This window comes from Crassostrea angulata, chromosome 1 (assembly GCF_025612915.1).
Source record: "Crassostrea angulata isolate pt1a10 chromosome 1, ASM2561291v2, whole genome shotgun sequence".
Classification (NCBI taxonomy): Eukaryota; Metazoa; Mollusca; class Bivalvia; order Ostreida; family Ostreidae; genus Magallana; species Magallana angulata.
In genome coordinates this window covers 50,904,202-50,924,892 of record NC_069111.1, presented here as the reverse complement: position 1 = coordinate 50,924,892, position 20,691 = coordinate 50,904,202, and the positions used below count along the sequence as shown (strand labels likewise).

The following is a 20,691-nucleotide window of genomic DNA, read 5'->3' as shown; positions in this document are numbered from 1 at the left end:
CATCCACTAAATAAAGAACATCGATCACCAAATGTAAAATATGTAATTATATACACACATAGATAAATAGGTACATTCAGAAATGCGCTAAATCAAATCCACACTAAACTTGTTGAAAACTCATATTCTGCCAAATATCATACACACTAAATACAGTAGTTACACTTATGTGTATTTTGTGAAAAAAAACTCCCCCACCTAATATTTCCATGCTTAAAATACTTTGCAGTCAGACCAATTCTTACTTGCTCTGAATCATACTGGTACCAATCTACTAGAATGACCATATGTTGGCCCATCACGTATATACCTTTGTGGACGCCAGGTCAAACTCTCCTCCCCGGTGAGATTTGAGGGACAGGTACTGTCTCTGGATAGAGGACTCTGTGTCCTTCACTTTCCATTCCACTTTCATCACAGTCCTGTAAAACTGGGCATTACCCAGAATTCCAAAGTCCGGTGAAAACTTTGGTCCCTCTGTGATCTCTGGTGCTGTGATGTCCACAATAAAGCCACTGGATGTAGAGTCAGTGAACAGGCCTGTAGTAAAGATGTAATGGTAGTTCTTAATAATTACATTGACACCCAGAGAGAAGACATTAAGATGAGTTTAACTGATCTCTAGAACATGATGTTTTCAAACTATTCTGATTGATTCAACACTGAATAGTTCAAGATAGCCAGTGGACAAGCATTGACTTAGATGGGTCTCATGCACAACTTGAAATTTCACCAAATACATGGAAGCACTCTGTTTGTCCATTACTGCACAATTAGGCATAGGATTTTGTTGATGGACATACAAATGTACCAGGTACATGTAGATTTGAACAGGTGCGATTAGACTATTTCAGAGTTTGTTGCCCAAAGTGCAGTTACTTGATTTCTGCAGATTTTGGCATAAAGTTGTACCACTGCCCAAGACAACGATGGATTTATTAACTGAGAGCAGATCGATTTTTTATAAAATGTCCAACAATTTACAACCCACCTGCTTTATTGTACGCCCTAACAGTGATGTATATTCTCTTATTTAGTGGTAGTTCTGATGTGAAGTTGACAGCGGTGGCAACCTCAGTCAGATGGACTTCCCGGGGTGCTAGGACCTCGCTCCCCCCTTTGGTCATCCCTGCCCACCAAACATAATGGTCCAGGCCTGATTGTGGGTCAACAAAACCGTACCATTTGGCACCAATAAAATGCCTGAAAGAACATACAAATAATTCATCAAAAAATCCCCAAAATATAAAGATACATGTTTTATTTCCATATGTGCACTTGGGTATCTTAAAGCCAAAGATCATTTTATTGTGCTTAAAAGACAAGAAAAACAAATGCCCAAATTCATTGTTTTTTCTAAGGGAGTTCAAAATTTGATTTCTTAAAAAAGGAAGTTAATTGCATATTTTCATAGTTCAACAAAAAATGGTCTGACATTAATTATGTTTTAATTTCAGGTTTCACTTATGGTAACAAAAGATTAGATATACATCAAACATGTACATACACGCTTTGTTTTCAATTATTAGTAACATACTTGATCACTACAGAAACTAGTTAATGATTTCAGAGATGACCGGTATATTTGACATTGCTAACCTTAAGGATTGGTACTCTATGTCCTGGGCCCCTGTCCCATCTGTCACCACCCCCATAGTGGGGGGACTATTGTCCATGACCACCCCGTCAGTGGCTATAGTGGTACAGAGGTCTGCAGTGTTACAGGCCCTCAGAGTGGTGAAATACTTCAGTCCAGCTCCAAAGTGGATGTGGTCTATTCTGAGGGAGTTCACCATCCCTAAGGCCTGGGTGCTGATCACATTATCACACCCTGGGCAGTTTCCCACACTAACATAGTACTCCTTGATGGCAGAGTGGGGGTCAAAGAAGCCTTCCCAGTAAACATTCAGCGCAGACATGTCTGTTTGGAAGTCGATGTCTGATTGGTTGCCTGACAAGGGGAGACCATCATAGACGTGTCCGGCAATGGGTGGTGAGGTATCCACATTGTAGGCCCAGGAAGTGGCTAGGGACATCAAACCAGCTTTGTTGATAGCCTGCACCAATGTATAGAAAATTTTGTTAAAACTCTCCTTTGCATAAACCTACTGAATTTTACTAATGCCCATAGGCTTTATTGTTCACCCGCCTACTCAAAGCAATTCTGCTATAAAAAAATGTGATGCAACGTTAAATAAAAATTCCCCAAAAAGCCACACAAATTTAATTGTTAAAATATTTTTTTCTCTCTCTCTTTTCTTTTGTTGAAATATTGTTAGGAAATGTATTCAAAAGGGTAAACTTGTCAATTAATTTTTTGACAGTAAAGGTTATGCAGAAATATCTCACCTTGACAGATATATAGTAAGCATGGCCCTCCATCAGGCTCAGTGGGTTGTTCCTGCTGTTCTCCCCACAGTCTGACTCCTCTCGTGTGAACGCCATTATATCATCGTAACCAGGCTGTGATCCGATTGCCCACATAAAGTGATCAATTTCACTCTCTGGGTCGTAAAACACCCCCTTCCAGCTGTAAAATAGTCAATGAATTGTGCTCTAAAGTTGGGCATGCAATTATACCTTTATTGTTAAAAAGGTTTTGACCAATGTGACAAAAAATATTGGTCTGTAACTTATTGATGTATCTATCATTAATGATAGCTTTTGCTAGTAAAGTTCACAAAATGGCAACTGTATCTAGAATTTTTTATCTTCTACTGTAAAGTAACTTATATTCGTGTGTTAGAAATTTTGGCGAGGTTTGCGAGAGCCTCGTCTTCACAAATATATTTCTCATTGTGAATGGTTGTGATAATTAACATTATGATCATGGATAAGGTTTGTTTGTAAAAATTAGTTGCTCCAAATCAGTTCATATTAGGTTAATTGTGAAATAAAGTCATCACAATTCAAAATTGGATTACAGTACTTAGCAGTTACAAGGAAATGGATAACAGGTGATCAACTTTACCAAGCTTCTATTTCAGCACTAGAGACAATATGGCGTCCAGTGATGGTGACGGACAGATCAGTTTTTACTGGTGGACTTGTATCCACGATAACAGGATCTGAGACTTTTACCGTCGTCTGTCCAGCAAAATCCACAGCTAGAAACAAATATGAAATATGTCCTCTACTTAAAAATTTCTCAAGCAGCAAAACCTTGGAGTTGTAATTTATACAATGCTTTCAAGGTCATGTGACAATGTGTGACATGATTGATCAGAAGTAACCTACCTTTGATGGTTGCGTAGTAAATATGTCCGCTTTGTAACTTGAGATCATGTAGAGTGATGTGATTGACCACTCCCACACTAAAAAAAGCCACCATGTCATTTCCTCCAACAGATGTCCCTAGTGGAAAAATTCTCATATCAATTAAGATACATCTTGACCTTCCATTGACAGTTAACAGTATACATGTACTTGTACATAACATAAATTTTGATAGACAAGGTTTTAAAAAATAAAAAACATCAAATCAAAGCACAATCAAAAAGACATACCAATGCCTAAAATATAGTCCTGGATTCCTGAAGAGTGAGAGTTGGTTTGAAATTCCTCAATATCTTGAAAAGTTTCCCAGTTGATGGACATATCAGTTGTTGAAGTCTTTATAATAAAATATACTTAAATGTTAAAATACAAAAATGTAGTCTTTTAAAAATAAATTCTTAAAACTTCCGTGGTTTCATTAATAAAGTCAAACTTCATTATCTCGAACTAGAAGGGACTCCTTTAAAATTCCGAGATATCTGAGTATTCAAGATATAGAGGGTAAAATACTTCAAAAAATAAGTGGTGGGACTTACAAATACTTCAACATGTCCATTAATTGTATTTAAGATATCAGTATTTGAGATATCAGTATTTGAGATATCAGTATTTGAGATATCAAAGTTCAACTGTATTTTATACTGTTGTAGATTTATTAGTTTTGAGGATATGAAAAGGATTACATGCAGTATTCTGAATTTTTTGCCTCCAAATCAGTTTTAAATACAGCTTTAAAAATATCCATTGAGAAGGTTTAAATCATGTATAATTTCACACTTTAGAAAACAAAGAACCATGGTGATTTAATAATGTAGACATATCATTGGTAATGTCATGAAGATCATTTTAAATTTGGAGCAAAAATTGAGTATTTCCCACCTGTTTTAAGATTACGAAATATCAAGGACAAAATTGCTTACCGGTAAGTTCCATATCTTAGAATGATGTGTAATTTTATATTAGAACCATATTAACAAGAGCTTGGACTTTGGGTAGTTGTGTCAAACAGCAATGTGATGTAGGCCTGTCTGTTTCATTATGCTAGCCACACAGGGATTTGCTCATTCAATTATGTGATGTCATAGAGTAACAATTAAGTACTGATCAATGAAAAAACTCAGATTTCAGTGATTAACATTTTCTGCAGAAAATATAATAATAACTAGACACGATCTCGTTGCGAGCAACGAGGAGGTCTTCCGTCCGATTTTTAGAATAAGGAATGACCTTACTCTTGATCTTCGTCAACGAAACTTATCCGGAAAAGGAGGCGGAATCTATGAGTGTAATGGGTGAAAGACTATCTATCCCTTTAATGTCCCTTATTTGAGGTATCAGCTCCTTTTCATTCATTTTAGTTAAAAGGTATTTTTGTGTACCGCTAATAAGTGTTTAGAAATTGGTTACCGTTTTTTGAGATATCTGGGAAAAAAAGTTTTGATATCCGGTCCTAAAACTCCTTTTAGGGTCCAGATAACAAACAATATACTAGTATGGTTGTACATTGTTTAGCACATTATTTTGAGCATCTTTTGTTAAATTTGTTCTATAATGTATCGCAAAATATTTCACGGTAAAAAGTTATCATTTAAATACTTTAGAGCCCCCTCAGCCCCTTATTTGAAGGGCCAGTCCCTTTTTTCTTGATTTCATAAGAATGCTCTTGTCAATTCAAACACTTTTTTTTCAACAAGTGTTTACAAATTTTGTACCGTTCCCGAGATATCTTGAGAGGGTCATTTCAGGGGCCGACCCTGTAACTCCTTTTAGGGACCGCATAACAAAGAAATTATGGTTGCAGATTGTTAAGCTCAATATTTTGAGCATCTTTTGTTCAAAATTGCTTTTCAAAATTGTCCTCTATTTTGAAATATTGAGCACCAAATTTTTGGACTTCTGGCCCCTTAAAATCCATAATTACGTAACATAGGAGTAAATGATTGCCATGTATAGGTAAATAACTTTAGAATGAACATAATTGCTTCTATAATGTATCACGAAATATTTCACGGTAAAAAGTAATCATTAAAAGACTTTAGTGCCCCTTCATCCCCTTATTTGAAGGGCCAGCCCCTTTTACATGATTTCAGATGAAAGATCTAATCAATTCAAACACTTTTTTTTCAACAAGTGTTTACAAATTTTGTACCGTTCTCGAGAAATCTTGAGAGGGTCGTTTCAGGGGCCGACCCTGTAATTCCTTTTAGGGACTGCATAACAAATAAATTATGGTTGCAGATTGTTAAGCTCAATATTTTGAGCATCTTTTGTTCAATATTGCTTTTCAAAAGTTTCCTCCATTTTGAGATATTGAGCATCAAATTTTTGGACTTCTGGCCCCTTAAATCCCCTAATTATGTAACATAGGAGTAAATGATTGTCATGTGTAGGTGAATGACATTAGAATGAACATAATTGCTTCTATAATGTATCACAAAATATTTCACGGTAAAAAGTTATCATTAAAAAACTTTAAGGCTCCCTCAGCCCCTTATTTGAAGGGCCAGTCCCTTTTTCTTGATTTCAAATGAAAGCTCTAGACTTTATTAAGATTTTTTGTTCTACATATTATAACAAAATACAATCGAGGAAAGAGATATTGACAGAAAACCACGAAAAATCACGACGCTTTTTTAACTGTGATTTTCGAGCTCGGGCGAGCTTCGGCGCTTTTGGTCACAGGAAAATATATATACCACATGTCAGATCTACAACCTTTTGTCTACAATCCCTGAGATTTTGAACTCAATATCTTTAATCGTTTAGGAGTTTACCCCTGGACAAGCCGACCCTCTGAAAATCGTTATATTGTAAATAACTCAAAACCGGAAGTGACATCATCATTAAAAAAAATTTCCAATAAGGTTCAGATCATTATCTATCAGACCTGAAAGTTTCATGTAAATCGGTGGAGTAGTTTTAGAGAAATTGTGTACACAAAATTGGTTGGAAAAAAAAAGAAAAATAATAATAATAGGGAAAAAGAAACCGAACGAAAACAATAAGGTCTTCCGTTGGAAAACGGAAGACCTTAAAAATATGTTTTTGATTTGATAAAATATAAACTTTGGTCAAAATGGGGGCAGGTATTTGTTTGAGTGATTGAGATATAATTTTTTGCCACTGTGTCTTACCTGCAATAAGATTTTTGTGAATCAAATGAGACATCTACCTGTGATCTTATATCTTTACCTGTATACCTGTGCCTGTGATGTCCACGAGACAAGACACCTTACCTGGAACTTGGTTCCCTGCACATTTCCTATCCACACCTGCCCGGGGTTGGGGGGTGTTAGATCCACCATAATACCATCACTGCAGATGTTGAGTTCCGGGAGGACCTGGGTCCACATCTCGTGTTTTATCTCAGTGTACACTGTGTGTATACAGACCATGTACCGCTCACCGTGAACCAGCTCACCCGGGTCAAACTTGATGTTGATGAATTCACTCGCTGGAAAAAGTTGTACAGCCTGCATGTGTATCGTTTATGTAATTTTGTGTTCATAATATTGAATATCTCATTGATATGATTAAATCCTTTGGCTTTTTTTCTCAAGTTCAAACTGCACTTACTAAAGAAATTCCACCTTCAAAAATGAATTGAAATTGATTTGTTTATTTTTTTTTTCCTTAAAGGAAACATTAATCACTGACTTAAAAAGAGTTATCAAAAGAGTTTTTAAAAAAATGTTTACAAAAAAAGGGTGAATATTCCCCCAAAATAAGCAAAATCCTCCTTACTTGTAGAACCACACTTAATGGCGTCGGGGTGGCTACATGGGTCAGGCAGGGAGAAATTGGTGGTGGGTAGATAGTAGGTGGTGACATCTAGTGACCGCGCATTAAGGACCGCCACCACGTAGGAGCTGTAGCGAAGCTGAGGCCACACTGCCGATATGTAGTTCATATTTGGGGTGTAATCCTTGTCTGCCTCTGGCCAGAGCTCATTCTCCCGTAGAAACACCGGTTTCCCATACCCATCTGTAAAGATTAAAAGCATACATTTTATGCTTGTAACAAAATGAATTCATTATTTTTTGAGTGTAAAAATGCAATAGAATCTCTGACATAGATATGCATCCTAGAGCCTATATATAAACCTCTTACCCAGGGGTCATAAATTTCACAACTTAGGAAGACGGCTTCATGGACATCATAATCATGGCTTTTTAAATATATATATATGGGAGTAGAGAAAAGGATTTTCTAAGATTAAATACATTTTCACTACATGGCTATATTGGCCCACCCTAGAGCCTAAACCTCTTACCCAGGGGTCATGGATTTCACAATTTAGGAAGAGGACTTCATGGACATCATAATTATGCATTTAGTATTTTTTTCACATGTGTGGAAGTAGAGAAGAAGTATTTTAAAAATGCAGGTGGCCTTTTTTAATATAATTGGCCCTGTCCACAAGGCCCCGGTGGTAAGGTCATAAATTTCACAATTTAGATTTCTCATATCCTAGAGATGCTTCAAACAAAAACTGGTAACAACTGGGTGAAGAATTTTGAAAAAATTGTTAATGGAAGCTGCACGACGACAAACGAAGACCTGAATGGCAATAGCTTTATATATACATGTAGGTGATCGGAATTACCCAGGTGACTTACCAAATTAGTGTTATAAATATGGCATAATAATACACCTGCTTTCCTACTGTTATAAAACATAATTCTCAACCAACAACCAAAGTTTGATAGAAAAATTAATTTCATTAATTTAATTTAATCTGAATTCATGAATTTTGATTTTTAGAAAGTAAATGTTAATATTAGAAAAGTGAAACAATATACTGTACCTTTTGATTCCTCAGGCTGTCCGACTGCATCAATAACTAGATTAGGTTTGATCAGGATGGGATCAAAGGCTGTACAGTCTTTGATGTCTGTGGATACGACAGAGAACAGTTTGGCCTTGTTGTAACCCCGGACAGTGAATCGACGACATTTAGAGAAGTCAAACTCCCCAGTCAGTTCCACATCAAACTGCATCTGCGCAAAAAAAAATCAGATATTTTTATAAATTATTTTCTCATGTAAGAATTTGCTTCAAAGTGAACACAAAATTTGCTTAACTGTGTATATAACCTTTGTTCACTGGATTGAAAATTATATACACAGCCAGTAGAGTATATAAGGTATAGGTCCTTACTTTGTTTTGAGAGATCTGTGGGTTGAGGACTTTGTTCCAGATGGTGTGGGTCCTGCCGACATCGGACTGGTCCGTGATAGCCCATTCGTACTTATCAACAACACTGTACTTCTCCGTCGAATCTTGTATATCTGGATCTGAAAACTCATCCATAGTCACGGATATCTGTCAAAATCATTAATATGCTGTGAAGTTTAACAAATACTCATGTTTAAATGATCTTTTAATTTTAATACCGATTCTAGAAATATTAATGATGATTTTGTAGCAATGTAAGTCCATAAAATTACCGTTTCCTTGAGACTGTTGCTCTGGCTTGAGTTTCGGTGTTCTACAGTTATCTGCCCTTTGGTGGGAGGATGAGCAAGGATCAACACTCCATCACTGTACAGAGGAGCGTAGCAGGTAGTAATGGCACAGAACTTGACGGCAAACCGATACATTCTCCCGGGATTCAGAGTCAGATCCGTAACGTATGCTTGATAGTGCTTGTGTACATGTTCATATTCTCGGAATGTCGCCCAAACATCTGTCAACATAATGCCAAAATGAATACTTTTGTTGCCTATTATGAAGTAGTTAAAAAAAAAAATAGGTAGTAATTTAAAGGGATTTAATATTCATAATCTATGAACATATAATTTTATGAAAAAAGATGCACACTTCCAAAGGGAGACCTTTCTTCTATAGAGAAGTGGACGTCTGGAGTGTAATGAGCGATGGGGAGGGGGACCTCCCAATAGGCCCGCAGACTGTTAGTGGAGGACTGGAAATCTACGTCAAAGGCACACTGCATTCTGTTGTCCTAAAAATAATTTAAACAAATGCACTTTAAAATTACTAAAAACTAATTAAACATTACGGTACATGTAAATTAAAATAATGCTAACACACAGTTGACTAGACACAAACAAGATATCTGTGAGCCAATGCTCACTAGTGATACCCCCGCTCTGATGTGAATATGCAAAATAAGCAAAGTCGACATTTAACAGAAAGCTGGCATCCGATTGGTACAGAAATATATCCCACAATATGGCATGCCTAAACAAATAGTGTGTTAAAATTTCAAGCATCTGCGATAAATAGCTGCTGAGAAATCTTTGAGGAAAATTTGTTTGAAAATTTTGGCTAAAATAAACAAAGTACTCATTTAACAGGAAGATGACATCCGATTGGTAAAAAAATATATCCCACAATATGGCATGCCTTCACAAACACTGTGTCAAAATTTCAAGCATCTCCGATAAATAGCTGCTGAGAAATCTTTGACGAAAATTTGTTTGAATATTTTGGCTAAAAATAAACAAAGTCATTATTTAACAGGAAGTTGACATCTGATTGATACAAAAATATATCCCACAATATGGCATGCCTAAACAAACACTGTGTACAAATTTCAACCATCTCCAAAAATAGCTGCTGAGAAATCTTTGATGAAAATTTGTTTGAAAATTTTGGCTAAAAATAAACAAAGTCATCATTTAACAGGAAGTTGACGTCCGATTGGTACAAAAATACATCCCATGATATAGCATGCCTATACAAATACTGTGTAAAAATTTCAAGCATCTGCGATAAACAGTTGCTGAGAATTCTTTGACAGAAATTTGTTTGAAAAGTTTTGCTAAAAATAAACAAAGTTGTCATTAAACAGGAAGTTGACGTCTGATTGGTACAAAAATATATCCCACGATATAGCATGCCTATACAAATACTGTGTAAAAATTTCAAGCATCTGCGGTAAACAGTTGCTGAGAATTCCTTGACGGAAATTTGTTTGAAAAGTTTTGCTAAAAATAAACAAAGTCGTCATTTAACAGGAAGTTGACGTCTGATTGGTACAAAAATATATCCCACGATATGGCATGCCTATACAAATACTGTGTAAAAATTTCAAGCATCTGCGATAAACAGTTGCTGAGAAATCTTTGACGAAAATTTGTTTGAAAATTTTGGTTAAAAAATAAGCAAAGTCGTCATTTAACAGGAAGTTGACGTCCGATTGGTACAAAAATATTTCCCACGATATGGCATGCCTTCACAAACACTGTGTCAAAATTTCAAGCATCTCCGATAAATAGCTGCTGAGAAATCTTTGACGAAAATTTGTTTGAATATTTTGGCTAAAAATAAACAAAGTCATTATTTAACAGGAAGTTGACATCTGATTGATACAAAAATATATCCCACAATATGGCATGCCTAAACAAACACTGTGTACAAATTTCAACCATCTCCAAAAATAGCTGCTGAGAAATCTTTGATGAAAATTTGTTTGAAAATTTTGGCTAAAAATAAACAAAGTCATCATTTAACAGGAAGTTGACGTCCGATTGGTACAAAAATACATCCCATGATATAGCATGCCTATACAAATACTGTGTAAAAATTTCAAGCATCTGCGATAAACAGTTGCTGAGAATTCTTTGACAGAAATTTGTTTGAAAAGTTTTGCTAAAAATAAACAAAGTTGTCATTAAACAGGAAGTTGACGTCTGATTGGTACAAAAATATATCCCACGATATAGCATGCCTATACAAATACTGTGTAAAAATTTCAAGCATCTGCGGTAAACAGTTGCTGAGAATTCCTTGACGGAAATTTGTTTGAAAAGTTTTGCTAAAAATAAACAAAGTCGTCATTTAACAGGAAGTTGACGTCTGATTGGTACAAAAATATATCCCACGATATGGCATGCCTATACAAATACTGTGTAAAAATTTCAAGCATCTGCGATAAACAGTTGCTGAGAAATCTTTGACGAAAATTTGTTTGAAAATTTTGGTTAAAAAATAAGCAAAGTCGTCATTTAACAGGAAGTTGACGTCCGATTGGTACAAAAATATTTCCCACGATATGGCATGCCTTCACAAACACTGTGTCAAAATTTCAAGCATCTCCGATAAATAGCTGCTGAGAAATCTTTGACGAAAATTTGTTTGAATATTTTGGCTAAAAATAAACAAAGTCATTATTTAACAGGAAGTTGACATCTGATTGATACAAAAATATATCCCACAATATGGCATGCCTAAACAAACACTGTGTACAAATTTCAACCATCTCCAAAAATAGCTGCTGAGAAATCTTTGATGAAAATTTGTTTGAAAATTTTGGCTAAAAATAAACAAAGTCATCATTTAACAGGAAGTTGACGTCCGATTGGTACAAAAATACATCCCATGATATAGCATGCCTATACAAATACTGTGTAAAAATTTCAAGCATCTGCGATAAACAGTTGCTGAGAATTCTTTGACAGAAATTTGTTTGAAAAGTTTTGCTAAAAATAAACAAAGTTGTCATTAAACAGGAAGTTGACGTCTGATTGGTACAAAAATATATCCCACGATATAGCATGCCTATACAAATACTGTGTAAAAATTTCAAGCATCTGCGGTAAACAGTTGCTGAGAATTCTTTGACGGAAATTTGTTTGAAAAGTTTTGCTAAAAATAAACAAAGTCGTCATTTAACAGGAAGTTGACGTCTGATTGGTACAAAAATATATCCCACGATATGGCATGCCTATACAAATACTGTGTAAAAATTTCAAGCATCTGCGATAAACAGTTGCTGAGAAATCTTTGACGAAAATTTGTTTGAAAATTTTGGTTAAAAAATAAGCAAAGTCGTCATTTAACAGGAAGTTGACGTCCGATTGGTACAAAAATATTTCCCACGATATGGCATGCCTTCACAAACAATGTGTCAAAATTTCAAGCATCTCCGATAAATAGCTGCTGAGAAATCTTTGACGAAAATTTGTTTGAATATTTTGGCTAAAAATAAACAAAGTCATTATTTAACAGGAAGTTGACATCTGATTGATACAAAAATATATCCCACAATATGGCATGCCTAAACAAACACTGTGTACAAATTTCAACCATCTCCAAAAATAGCTGCTGAGAAATCTTTGATGAAAATTTGTTTGAAAATTTTGGCTAAAAATAAACAAAGTCATCATTTAACAGGAAGTTGACGTCCGATTGGTACAAAAATACATCCCATGATATAGCATGCCTATACAAATACTGTGTAAAAATTTCAAGCATCTGCGATAAACAGTTGCTGAGAATTCTTTGACAGAAATTTGTTTGAAAAGTTTTGCTAAAAATAAACAAAGTTGTCATTAAACAGGAAGTTGACGTCTGATTGGTACAAAAATATATCCCACGATATAGCATGCCTATACAAATACTGTGTAAAAATTTCAAGCATCTGCGGTAAACAGTTGCTGAGAATTCTTTGACGGAAATTTGTTTGAAAAGTTTTGCTAAAAATAAACAAAGTCGTCATTTAACAGGAAGTTGACGTCTGATTGGTACAAAAATATATCCCACGATATGGCATGCCTATACAAATACTGTGTAAAAATTTCAAGCATCTGCGATAAACAGTTGCTGAGAAATCTTTGACGAAAATTTGTTTGAAAATTTTGGTTAAAAAATAAGCAAAGTCGTCATTTAACAGGAAGTTGACGTCCGATTGGTACAAAAATATATCCCACGATATGGCATGCCTATACAAATACTGTGTTAAAATTTCAAGCATCTGCGATAAATAGTTGCTGAGATAAATGCGACAGAAATTTTTGTTACAGACGGACAGACAGACAGACAGACGGACAGACGGACGGACAGACAGACACACATGGGTAAAACAGTATACCCCCTCTCCTTCGGAGCGGGGGTATAATTAGAGTAACATATCAATGTTTACCTCAAAATGATGTTTAAAAAGTGTTCCATTGTCCACTACAAAATACAATGAAAAGAAAAAGTCAAAATTAAGTCAGCAAATTTTAGTAAAACTATCAGTAATAAACAGAAATACGATCAAGCTACAGAGACCTGTCATGGTGCAGTTTTGACCGTCATTGATGACGATTCCGGACAGAACTGCATTCTCCTGAACGACAGTCACTCCGTCCGTCGTCACTTCCACATTTCCTGCCAAGGTCACCGCCGTTATAGTTATATAATACGTCTGAAATCAGTAAAACTGTAGCCTTAAGATATTACTGGTTACACTAATATTTAGAGATACATAGAAAATAGACTCCTCAGAAATTTGAATTTTTTTATCATCATGTGATCATCAACCATGATCATGCACATAAAATTTAATCAAGTGATAATGTGGCATCAATTCAAATGACCAATAGCAGAAAAGAGTTTTCCTTTAGAAGAAAAATAAACAGTTTAGACATTAACTAATTGTTTGGTGTTGACAAGAGTGTAATTTTTTACAGAATCCAGAACTGAATGGTAATTTGTTTTAAAAACAATCTATATACTACCGTATTGATTTTGACAGTTAACTGCTTTAGTATTTTGCCAAGTTATTTCCATCTGAGAATACAAGTAATTCTGGCGCTGTGCCCCAATTTCAAGAATTAAGCAAATGTTACTTGTACCTGAAATGAGACCAGACTAAGCCCTGTTTCTGAGTGGACTAGGGCCTTGCCCATATTCTTGGGGGACACAATATCGCTTGCTCCTTGGGTGGACCCAGCCTGGAATATGTAGGTCACATCCAGGTGGGGGTGATCAAACCCTCCCCACCGCGCTGAAAGGCTGGTCTTCCTCTGAGTGAAGTCGATGTCCTCAATATCCTAATTTAAATGGAGGATACCAAAATCATGTTAAAATGATTACCATTAACATTAAGATTAAAAATAAAACTCACCCAAGACTCCAGGCTTGTGAGCTGTGTCATTGTTCATAAAACTGAGCTACAGAGATGCAATAAATTGACAGGCATACATTATTCACAAATCTGGAAAACTGGAGACAAAATTAAATGTTAAACTTTTTTACTGTTCATTAGTAAGACAAATACAGCACTTATCATATGCATTTTCCTATCTTTTGTTTTAGATTAACTCAACTAGGAAAATTTATACAAAAAAATCTGAGTCAGCAATATCAAATTATTTAATTCATCTCAGTCAATCTAAATTAAACAAAACTAAATTTAAGTTATCATCTTATATTACATAGCAAGTTAAAATGAAAAACAATTTGAATCCTTGAAAACATGCACAGCCACAAGGAGTAGAGGAAAAACATCAACTCACCGTCAAAGGAAGCTGGTCCATGTTCTGAAAAACATACGCAAAATTTCAATAATTATATTGATATGATTTTCCCCCCAAACTTGAATAATGATATCTGTAAATCATGTACATATTTGTAGGGGCTGGCGTATAATCTACAGGGTTATACTGGCTAGTACTTACTGAGGATGTAGGTATATCTATGACAATGCCCCGAGCTGCCGTCTGTACGTCGTGTATGTAGGGATCGGACACAGCGTAACTGGTCAGTCCCGCCGAGTTCTCTGCTTTGACAGTCACATAGTAGGTGTGGTGTCCGTGAAGCCTCCACTCAGTGTCGGACACTCCCATCGCTGTACAGGTCGGGGGAGTTCCCACCACACAGGATTCACCACTACGCAGGGGAATATATGACTGGACCTCGGTACCCCTCGGGGAATGTCCTACCGTTTAAGAGAGGATACACAACTATAAACGATATGTGCCATGTTTAATACATAATAATAACATGGTCTCAACCACAGGCACTTGAGGTTAAAAATGTTTCTTATAATTATAAAATTATCCCCTGGGCTGTTTTTCATAATAGTAGAAGGGATAATTTCATTATTAAAAGAAATATTTTAAATGTCAGCCATCTGTGATCATCACAGTGTCACCATCACCCATGCTTATCCTTTAGCATTAAGTCTCATGAGTCATAAACTAAAGTTATATCATGTCATTGTTGCTCTGGATGGATGCACTGATGTAGCTAGAACATCAATTTGTTAAAGGGGCATATTTGGTCATATTTTATTTTTCTGTGTTTATTATTTACAATGCTTTATGAATGCATTTCTAATGATCAAATGAAATTTGGATGCCCGTCGATGAGTTTTAAGCAAGATACAGGGCTCACAATTCTTTGTCATGTAAACAAGGCTCATGCCCTGTTTTTGTTTACATAGGTTCAATATACCAGTAAAAAATCTTTTTCAAGATGATTTGTCTATATTCTTATTCATTTTAAGCATAAATAAACAGTTCCTAATGATTAACACATTCATTTTAGGTCTAAAACTGAAATTTTCACTTCAACGTTCAAAATGTAAACGAAAGCTTTGTTTACATAGAGAGGAATTGTATGCTCTGTAACTCGCTTATAACTCAACAAATGACACTCAAATTTTGGTTGCCTGTTAAAAATGCCTTACTGAAGTATTTTAAACATTAAAAAATCGAAAAAAAAAATTTTGACCAAAATCGTGACCATGCCCCTTTAATAGTGTATACAATCAAAACCAAAAATGGCAATAAGTTTTTCTTGGACTCTGATGATTTCAGCCAAGCAATACATAATCTGTGTCATTTATTATAATAGATAGCATAATAGCTAATAATAGATAGTAAAACTCACCAATGGCAAACTCTAGCTGTAGTTGATATGGCTCCTGAGGATCAGTAAAGGCCCCTGAATTCCAGCGGGCTATGATTGTTCCGTTGGAGTGAGTCACAGATATAGAGCCCGAGAAGTCTGGGGGTGTGGTATCCATAAAACAGGGTCCAATCGACTGGAAGGTGAAATCAAAGATCAAAAGTACAGTGAATGCCTTGCTTCAGTTGAGCAACAGTATGTGTGAATTGTCATCTGGACAAATCAAAAAATCAAAATATCAAAAATGTTATCACAAAATAGCGATGATCATTGAATTCATAAAGATGATCAGTTCCTTTTTCCATTTCAACTTGAATTTATATAATATAATAAAAATATAATTAATCAATATAACAGACACTTGAAAATATTGAACTTGAGCCAGTGAATAACTGTATACCTGTATGCCCTCCACATTAGCTTTGCTGATGGTTTTGATGATGATGTAGAACTCTGTTCCGTCTGGTATATCTGTGTGGAGAATGTGTAGGTGGGGGTGTTGTTTGGTGCTTCTGAAGGCCATGATGTCAGGGGCGGGGCTGCCCGGGGTGGAGGAAAACCCAACCTCATAGTCATGTACACTGCCTGGGTTGTCCACAGCTTCCCAACTTATAAAAACCTGTACAAATGAAAAGTATTACCTCAACACTGTTAGATTTCTGAGAGAGAGAGAGAGAGAGAGAGAGAGAGAGAGAGAGAGAGAGAGAGAGAGAGAGAGAGAGAGAGAGAGAATTTGATGGAGAGTTAACAGGCCTGAGTTACAATCTCATGAGAGGAAGAAAGAGAAAAAGAGCAGAGCTAAAACAAAAAAGAGGCAAAGAACTGAGATTACTTCATTATTTATGCATGTCTGTAATTGAATGCACACTTGCCATTGAGGACTTTGAGAGGACGGGACTAAGAGAGGAGGGGGCTCCTGTAGAATTAGGACAGAACACACTGCCATTAACTTCCACAAAGGAACCGTCTGCTTTGTGCTCCGCTGGTAACAAATCTGTGGTGTTAATCACTGTAGCTTTGGTTCTAAAAGGAAATTGTTTAAAAAATATAACTTAAATTTCCTCAAATGATTTCTATCATCTTTGAATGTTATAAATCTTTGTTATAGATATATTAGATATTGATGCCCAGAAGAAAAGCCTGATGCCAGCAGCAATTATATTCTTACAGACAGTCCGCTGTTACATTTCTAATCAGCCTCCTGTATCTGTTTTTTGTAACAATCCAAACGTTGGACTTATTTTCATCGGTCACTAATCCCCCTATTGCAGTGGCTCCCTCTATGTCCACTTCTTGTACTGAGGGCACAGCAGTGGTGACCGTCACACCGTCCGAACAGACAGGTTCCGACGGCTCCAGGGCATGGTTATAGGCCACCACACAGATGTAGTAGGTTCCCTCAGACACCACTGTGTGGGTCGCATGCACCGAGTAAGTTTCATGTAGCTGTCAAAAGTAAACAAACAAATATCATCACAAGTCCACTGTCCTTAAAATTGTTGTATATATTAAATGTCCAATCTATCTCAAAAAATATTAACTGTTTATGCTGAATGATAAGATAAGTAAACACCTTTTCCCTTTATAGTTTAAATAAACATTATAAATTCAAGATCATCTAATGAAATCGTAATTATGCTATGTTTAAAAGAAATCAATAAAACAAGAAAATGCCACAAACCATAGAGTTCCCAGTGTCTAATGCAAACGCTGAAGCAGGAATGGGGCTGGTGTTGAATCCGTACTGGTAGAAGAGCACCCCACTCTCCCGATCGAAGAAGCCATCCCAGTGGGCAGTGAGGGTCTTACTCTGCTGGAAGTCTACCTCCTCTGTTCCCCTCACCCCGTCCTTCACCATGCCGGGTTGGGGCGGGGACGTGTCTATTGTTATCTACAGTTACAAATTTACAGCTACCTTTGATCGAGAACACTACTTCTGTTGTTGTTAAGATATGGCAACATATAACATCATTTTGAAACATTAGAATGTTAGGCATAAAAACCATCTGTGATGCCACTCATCCTTTCCACCTATTGTAAAATTTGGTTGAAATATCAAAAATGAATTTTGAAATTAAAAATTCTAATAAAACTACTTGTAACTCTTTTTAATAACAACTTTTGTTTTGATATCATAAAATATGTCATAGAGAGTAGGGGTAAAAAGTAAAACTCAAACTTGTATGAGATTGAATACTGGGTACTTATAGAACCATATCCTCGAATCTACCTTCTTTGACAAGATGGTGGTCAGTTCTGCTTTACTGGTGGCGGACACCTCCAGGTAGTAGTCCGAGTCGTGCACACCTTTGTCCATGCCCACCTTCAGGCCCCCCTGTACCTTTATAGCTGGCTTCACCCGGAAATGCTTGTGGTAGGCTCCCCAGAATGGAGTCACATAGCAGTTAGCTCCCCTGGCATAACTTCCATATTTGGACTGGCACTCTGCTTCATTCTGGGGAAAATTAAATTTACATTGCTAGATTTACTATAATAATATTCATATACCAGTATATTATTTGTTTTCAAAGACACATTCATTCAAATGTATATAAATTAGTTTTAAGCATGCTGTAGATTCCTTATTTAATTAGTACTAGTAAGTACTTAATTCAGTCGCCCTATCGTTTTGTTACAAAGAGGACATAAAATCATTATGTGCTAAATTTTTGCAATATTTCCATATTGCATGCAACTATAAAAAACTAAAAGTGAAATTTTAGAATCTGCAAGAGGAGCCTCTTGTGATTTTATGTGAATATTTATATCTTTGCATTTAATTAGAAATCTACAGTATTAAAGAAGATGATCAAGGCATTCACTCTACAGTTCTATTGAATTTTGAATAACATTGACCAACAAGGAAAAACATGTGTCCAGCTTACTGCAGCCTCTCCTTGAGCGGGAATATCTTCATGACCATGCAGTAGTTCTGTACCAGTGTAGTTGTCGTATAGTCTCCATGATATACGATCAAGACCACTGTGGTAGTCATACACAATCCACTCCACACTGAAACATGTAAAACAAATCAAATCTGTGGTAGTCATACACAATCCACTCCACACTGAAACATGTAAAACAAATCAAATCTGTGGTAGTCATACACAATCCACTCCACACTGAAACATGTAAAACAAATCAAATCTATGGTGATTAGACAATATCCACTCCACACTGAAACATGTAAAACAAATCAAATCTGTGGTAGTATTACACCATCCACTCCACACTGAAACGTATAAAACACCTCAAATCTATTGAAGTCAAACACTCTCCACTCTACACTGAAACATTTACCGTAAAACAAATCAAATCTGTGGTAGTCATACACAATCCACTCAACACTGAAATGTATATAACACCTCAAATCTATGGTGGTTAGACACTATCAACTCCACACTGAAACGTATAAAACACCTCAAATCTGTTGTAGTTAAACACTATCCACTCCACACTGAAACGTATAAAACACCTCAAATCTGTGGTGGTTAGACACTATCAACTCCACACTAAAAAATGTAAAACACCTCAAATCTATGGTGGTTAGACACTATCAACTCCACACTGAAAAATGTAAAACACCTCAAATCACTATCCACTCCACACTGAAACATATAAAACACCTCAAATATGTGGTAGTCATGCACAATCCACTCAACACTGAAACGTATATACCACCTCAAATCTGTTGTAGTTAAACACTATCCATTCCACACTGAAACGTATAAAACACCTCAAATCTATGGTGGTTAGACACAATCAACTCCACACTGAAACGTATATAACACCTAAAATCGGTTGTAGTTAAACGCTATCCACTCCACACTGAAACGTATATAACACCTCAAATCTATGGTGGTTAGACACTATCAACTCCACACTGAAAAATGTAAAACACCTCAATCTGTTGTAGTCAAACACTTTCCACTCCACACTGAAACGTATATAACACCTCAAATCTATGGTGGGTTGACACCATCAACTCCACACTGAAAAATGTATAACACCTCAAATCTATGGTGGGTAGACACTATTAACTCCACACTGAAAAATGTAAAACACTTCAAATCTGTTGTAGTCAAACACTATCCATTCCACATTGAAACATGTAACACACCTCAAATCTGTGGTAGTCAAACACCAACCCACGCCACATTGATATACAAATACCTCAAATCTGTGGTAGTCATGAACACTATCCACTCCACATTGAAACGATAAACATATAACATGTGAACAACTCAAATCTCACTTTTCCTATTTCACTATATGATATAATATTTCATATATTTGTCCAGCATCTTTTTAAAAAATCATAACTGAAAGAAAAATGTGGATGTACTTTTATTTTAACTTTTAGCAATCAGGTAAAAGTAACTTACGTCATTTCTGCAAAGTCCTCCAGCCTGTGAACACTGACATTCAGCCTGTCGCCACGAGTCAACCACAAGTCCTCAATCACTGGGGGCGTGGCATCACGGTAGACTGTGACCTCCTCCTCCAGGGTCTTACCCAGGACATCAATGGCTTTGACTGTAGCAACCAACTTGTTGCCATCGACCCAGATAACTGACAGGGTCTGAGCCTGATCGTGAATGTCTGACACGGACTTCAAGGCCTGCGAATCCTGGGCACCATTACTGTCGTAAACTATGTATGCTACCTTAAAGTCCACGATAGCTGCAATAAATAGACTACCATGATACTTGGGCAATTTTGTCAACAGATTTTTGTAGAGCTTTTTTAATATATGCAATTTCAGTATAC

General features: G+C 36.1%; 1 protein-coding gene across 1 annotated transcript in view; it reads right to left on the bottom strand.

Annotated features, from left to right (window-relative positions):
- LOC128182378 (uncharacterized) overlaps positions 1 to 20,691 on the bottom strand; it is a 45,558-nt gene that overhangs the window by 10,773 nt on the left and 14,094 nt on the right. Inside the window, exons 12-37 of the mRNA XM_052850986.1 lie at positions 20,307 to 20,604; positions 18,807 to 18,933; positions 18,152 to 18,376; positions 17,603 to 17,812; positions 17,090 to 17,367; positions 16,794 to 16,944; positions 16,322 to 16,540; positions 15,904 to 16,057; positions 14,688 to 14,947; positions 14,526 to 14,549; positions 13,863 to 14,060; positions 13,297 to 13,432; positions 13,166 to 13,200; positions 9,100 to 9,241; positions 8,727 to 8,965; positions 8,437 to 8,601; positions 8,084 to 8,276; positions 7,021 to 7,260; positions 6,513 to 6,730; positions 3,507 to 3,612; positions 3,238 to 3,354; positions 2,972 to 3,107; positions 2,350 to 2,530; positions 1,600 to 2,057; positions 992 to 1,203; positions 311 to 540 (exon numbers count right to left, since the gene is read on the bottom strand). Coding sequence (XP_052706946.1) covers positions 311 to 540; positions 992 to 1,203; positions 1,600 to 2,057; positions 2,350 to 2,530; positions 2,972 to 3,107; positions 3,238 to 3,354; positions 3,507 to 3,612; positions 6,513 to 6,730; positions 7,021 to 7,260; positions 8,084 to 8,276; positions 8,437 to 8,601; positions 8,727 to 8,965; positions 9,100 to 9,241; positions 13,166 to 13,200; positions 13,297 to 13,432; positions 13,863 to 14,060; positions 14,526 to 14,549; positions 14,688 to 14,947; positions 15,904 to 16,057; positions 16,322 to 16,540; positions 16,794 to 16,944; positions 17,090 to 17,367; positions 17,603 to 17,812; positions 18,152 to 18,376; positions 18,807 to 18,933; positions 20,307 to 20,604 — 4,952 coding nt within the window. The remainder of the gene's footprint in view (positions 1 to 310; positions 541 to 991; positions 1,204 to 1,599; positions 2,058 to 2,349; positions 2,531 to 2,971; positions 3,108 to 3,237; positions 3,355 to 3,506; positions 3,613 to 6,512; positions 6,731 to 7,020; positions 7,261 to 8,083; positions 8,277 to 8,436; positions 8,602 to 8,726; positions 8,966 to 9,099; positions 9,242 to 13,165; positions 13,201 to 13,296; positions 13,433 to 13,862; positions 14,061 to 14,525; positions 14,550 to 14,687; positions 14,948 to 15,903; positions 16,058 to 16,321; positions 16,541 to 16,793; positions 16,945 to 17,089; positions 17,368 to 17,602; positions 17,813 to 18,151; positions 18,377 to 18,806; positions 18,934 to 20,306; positions 20,605 to 20,691) is intronic.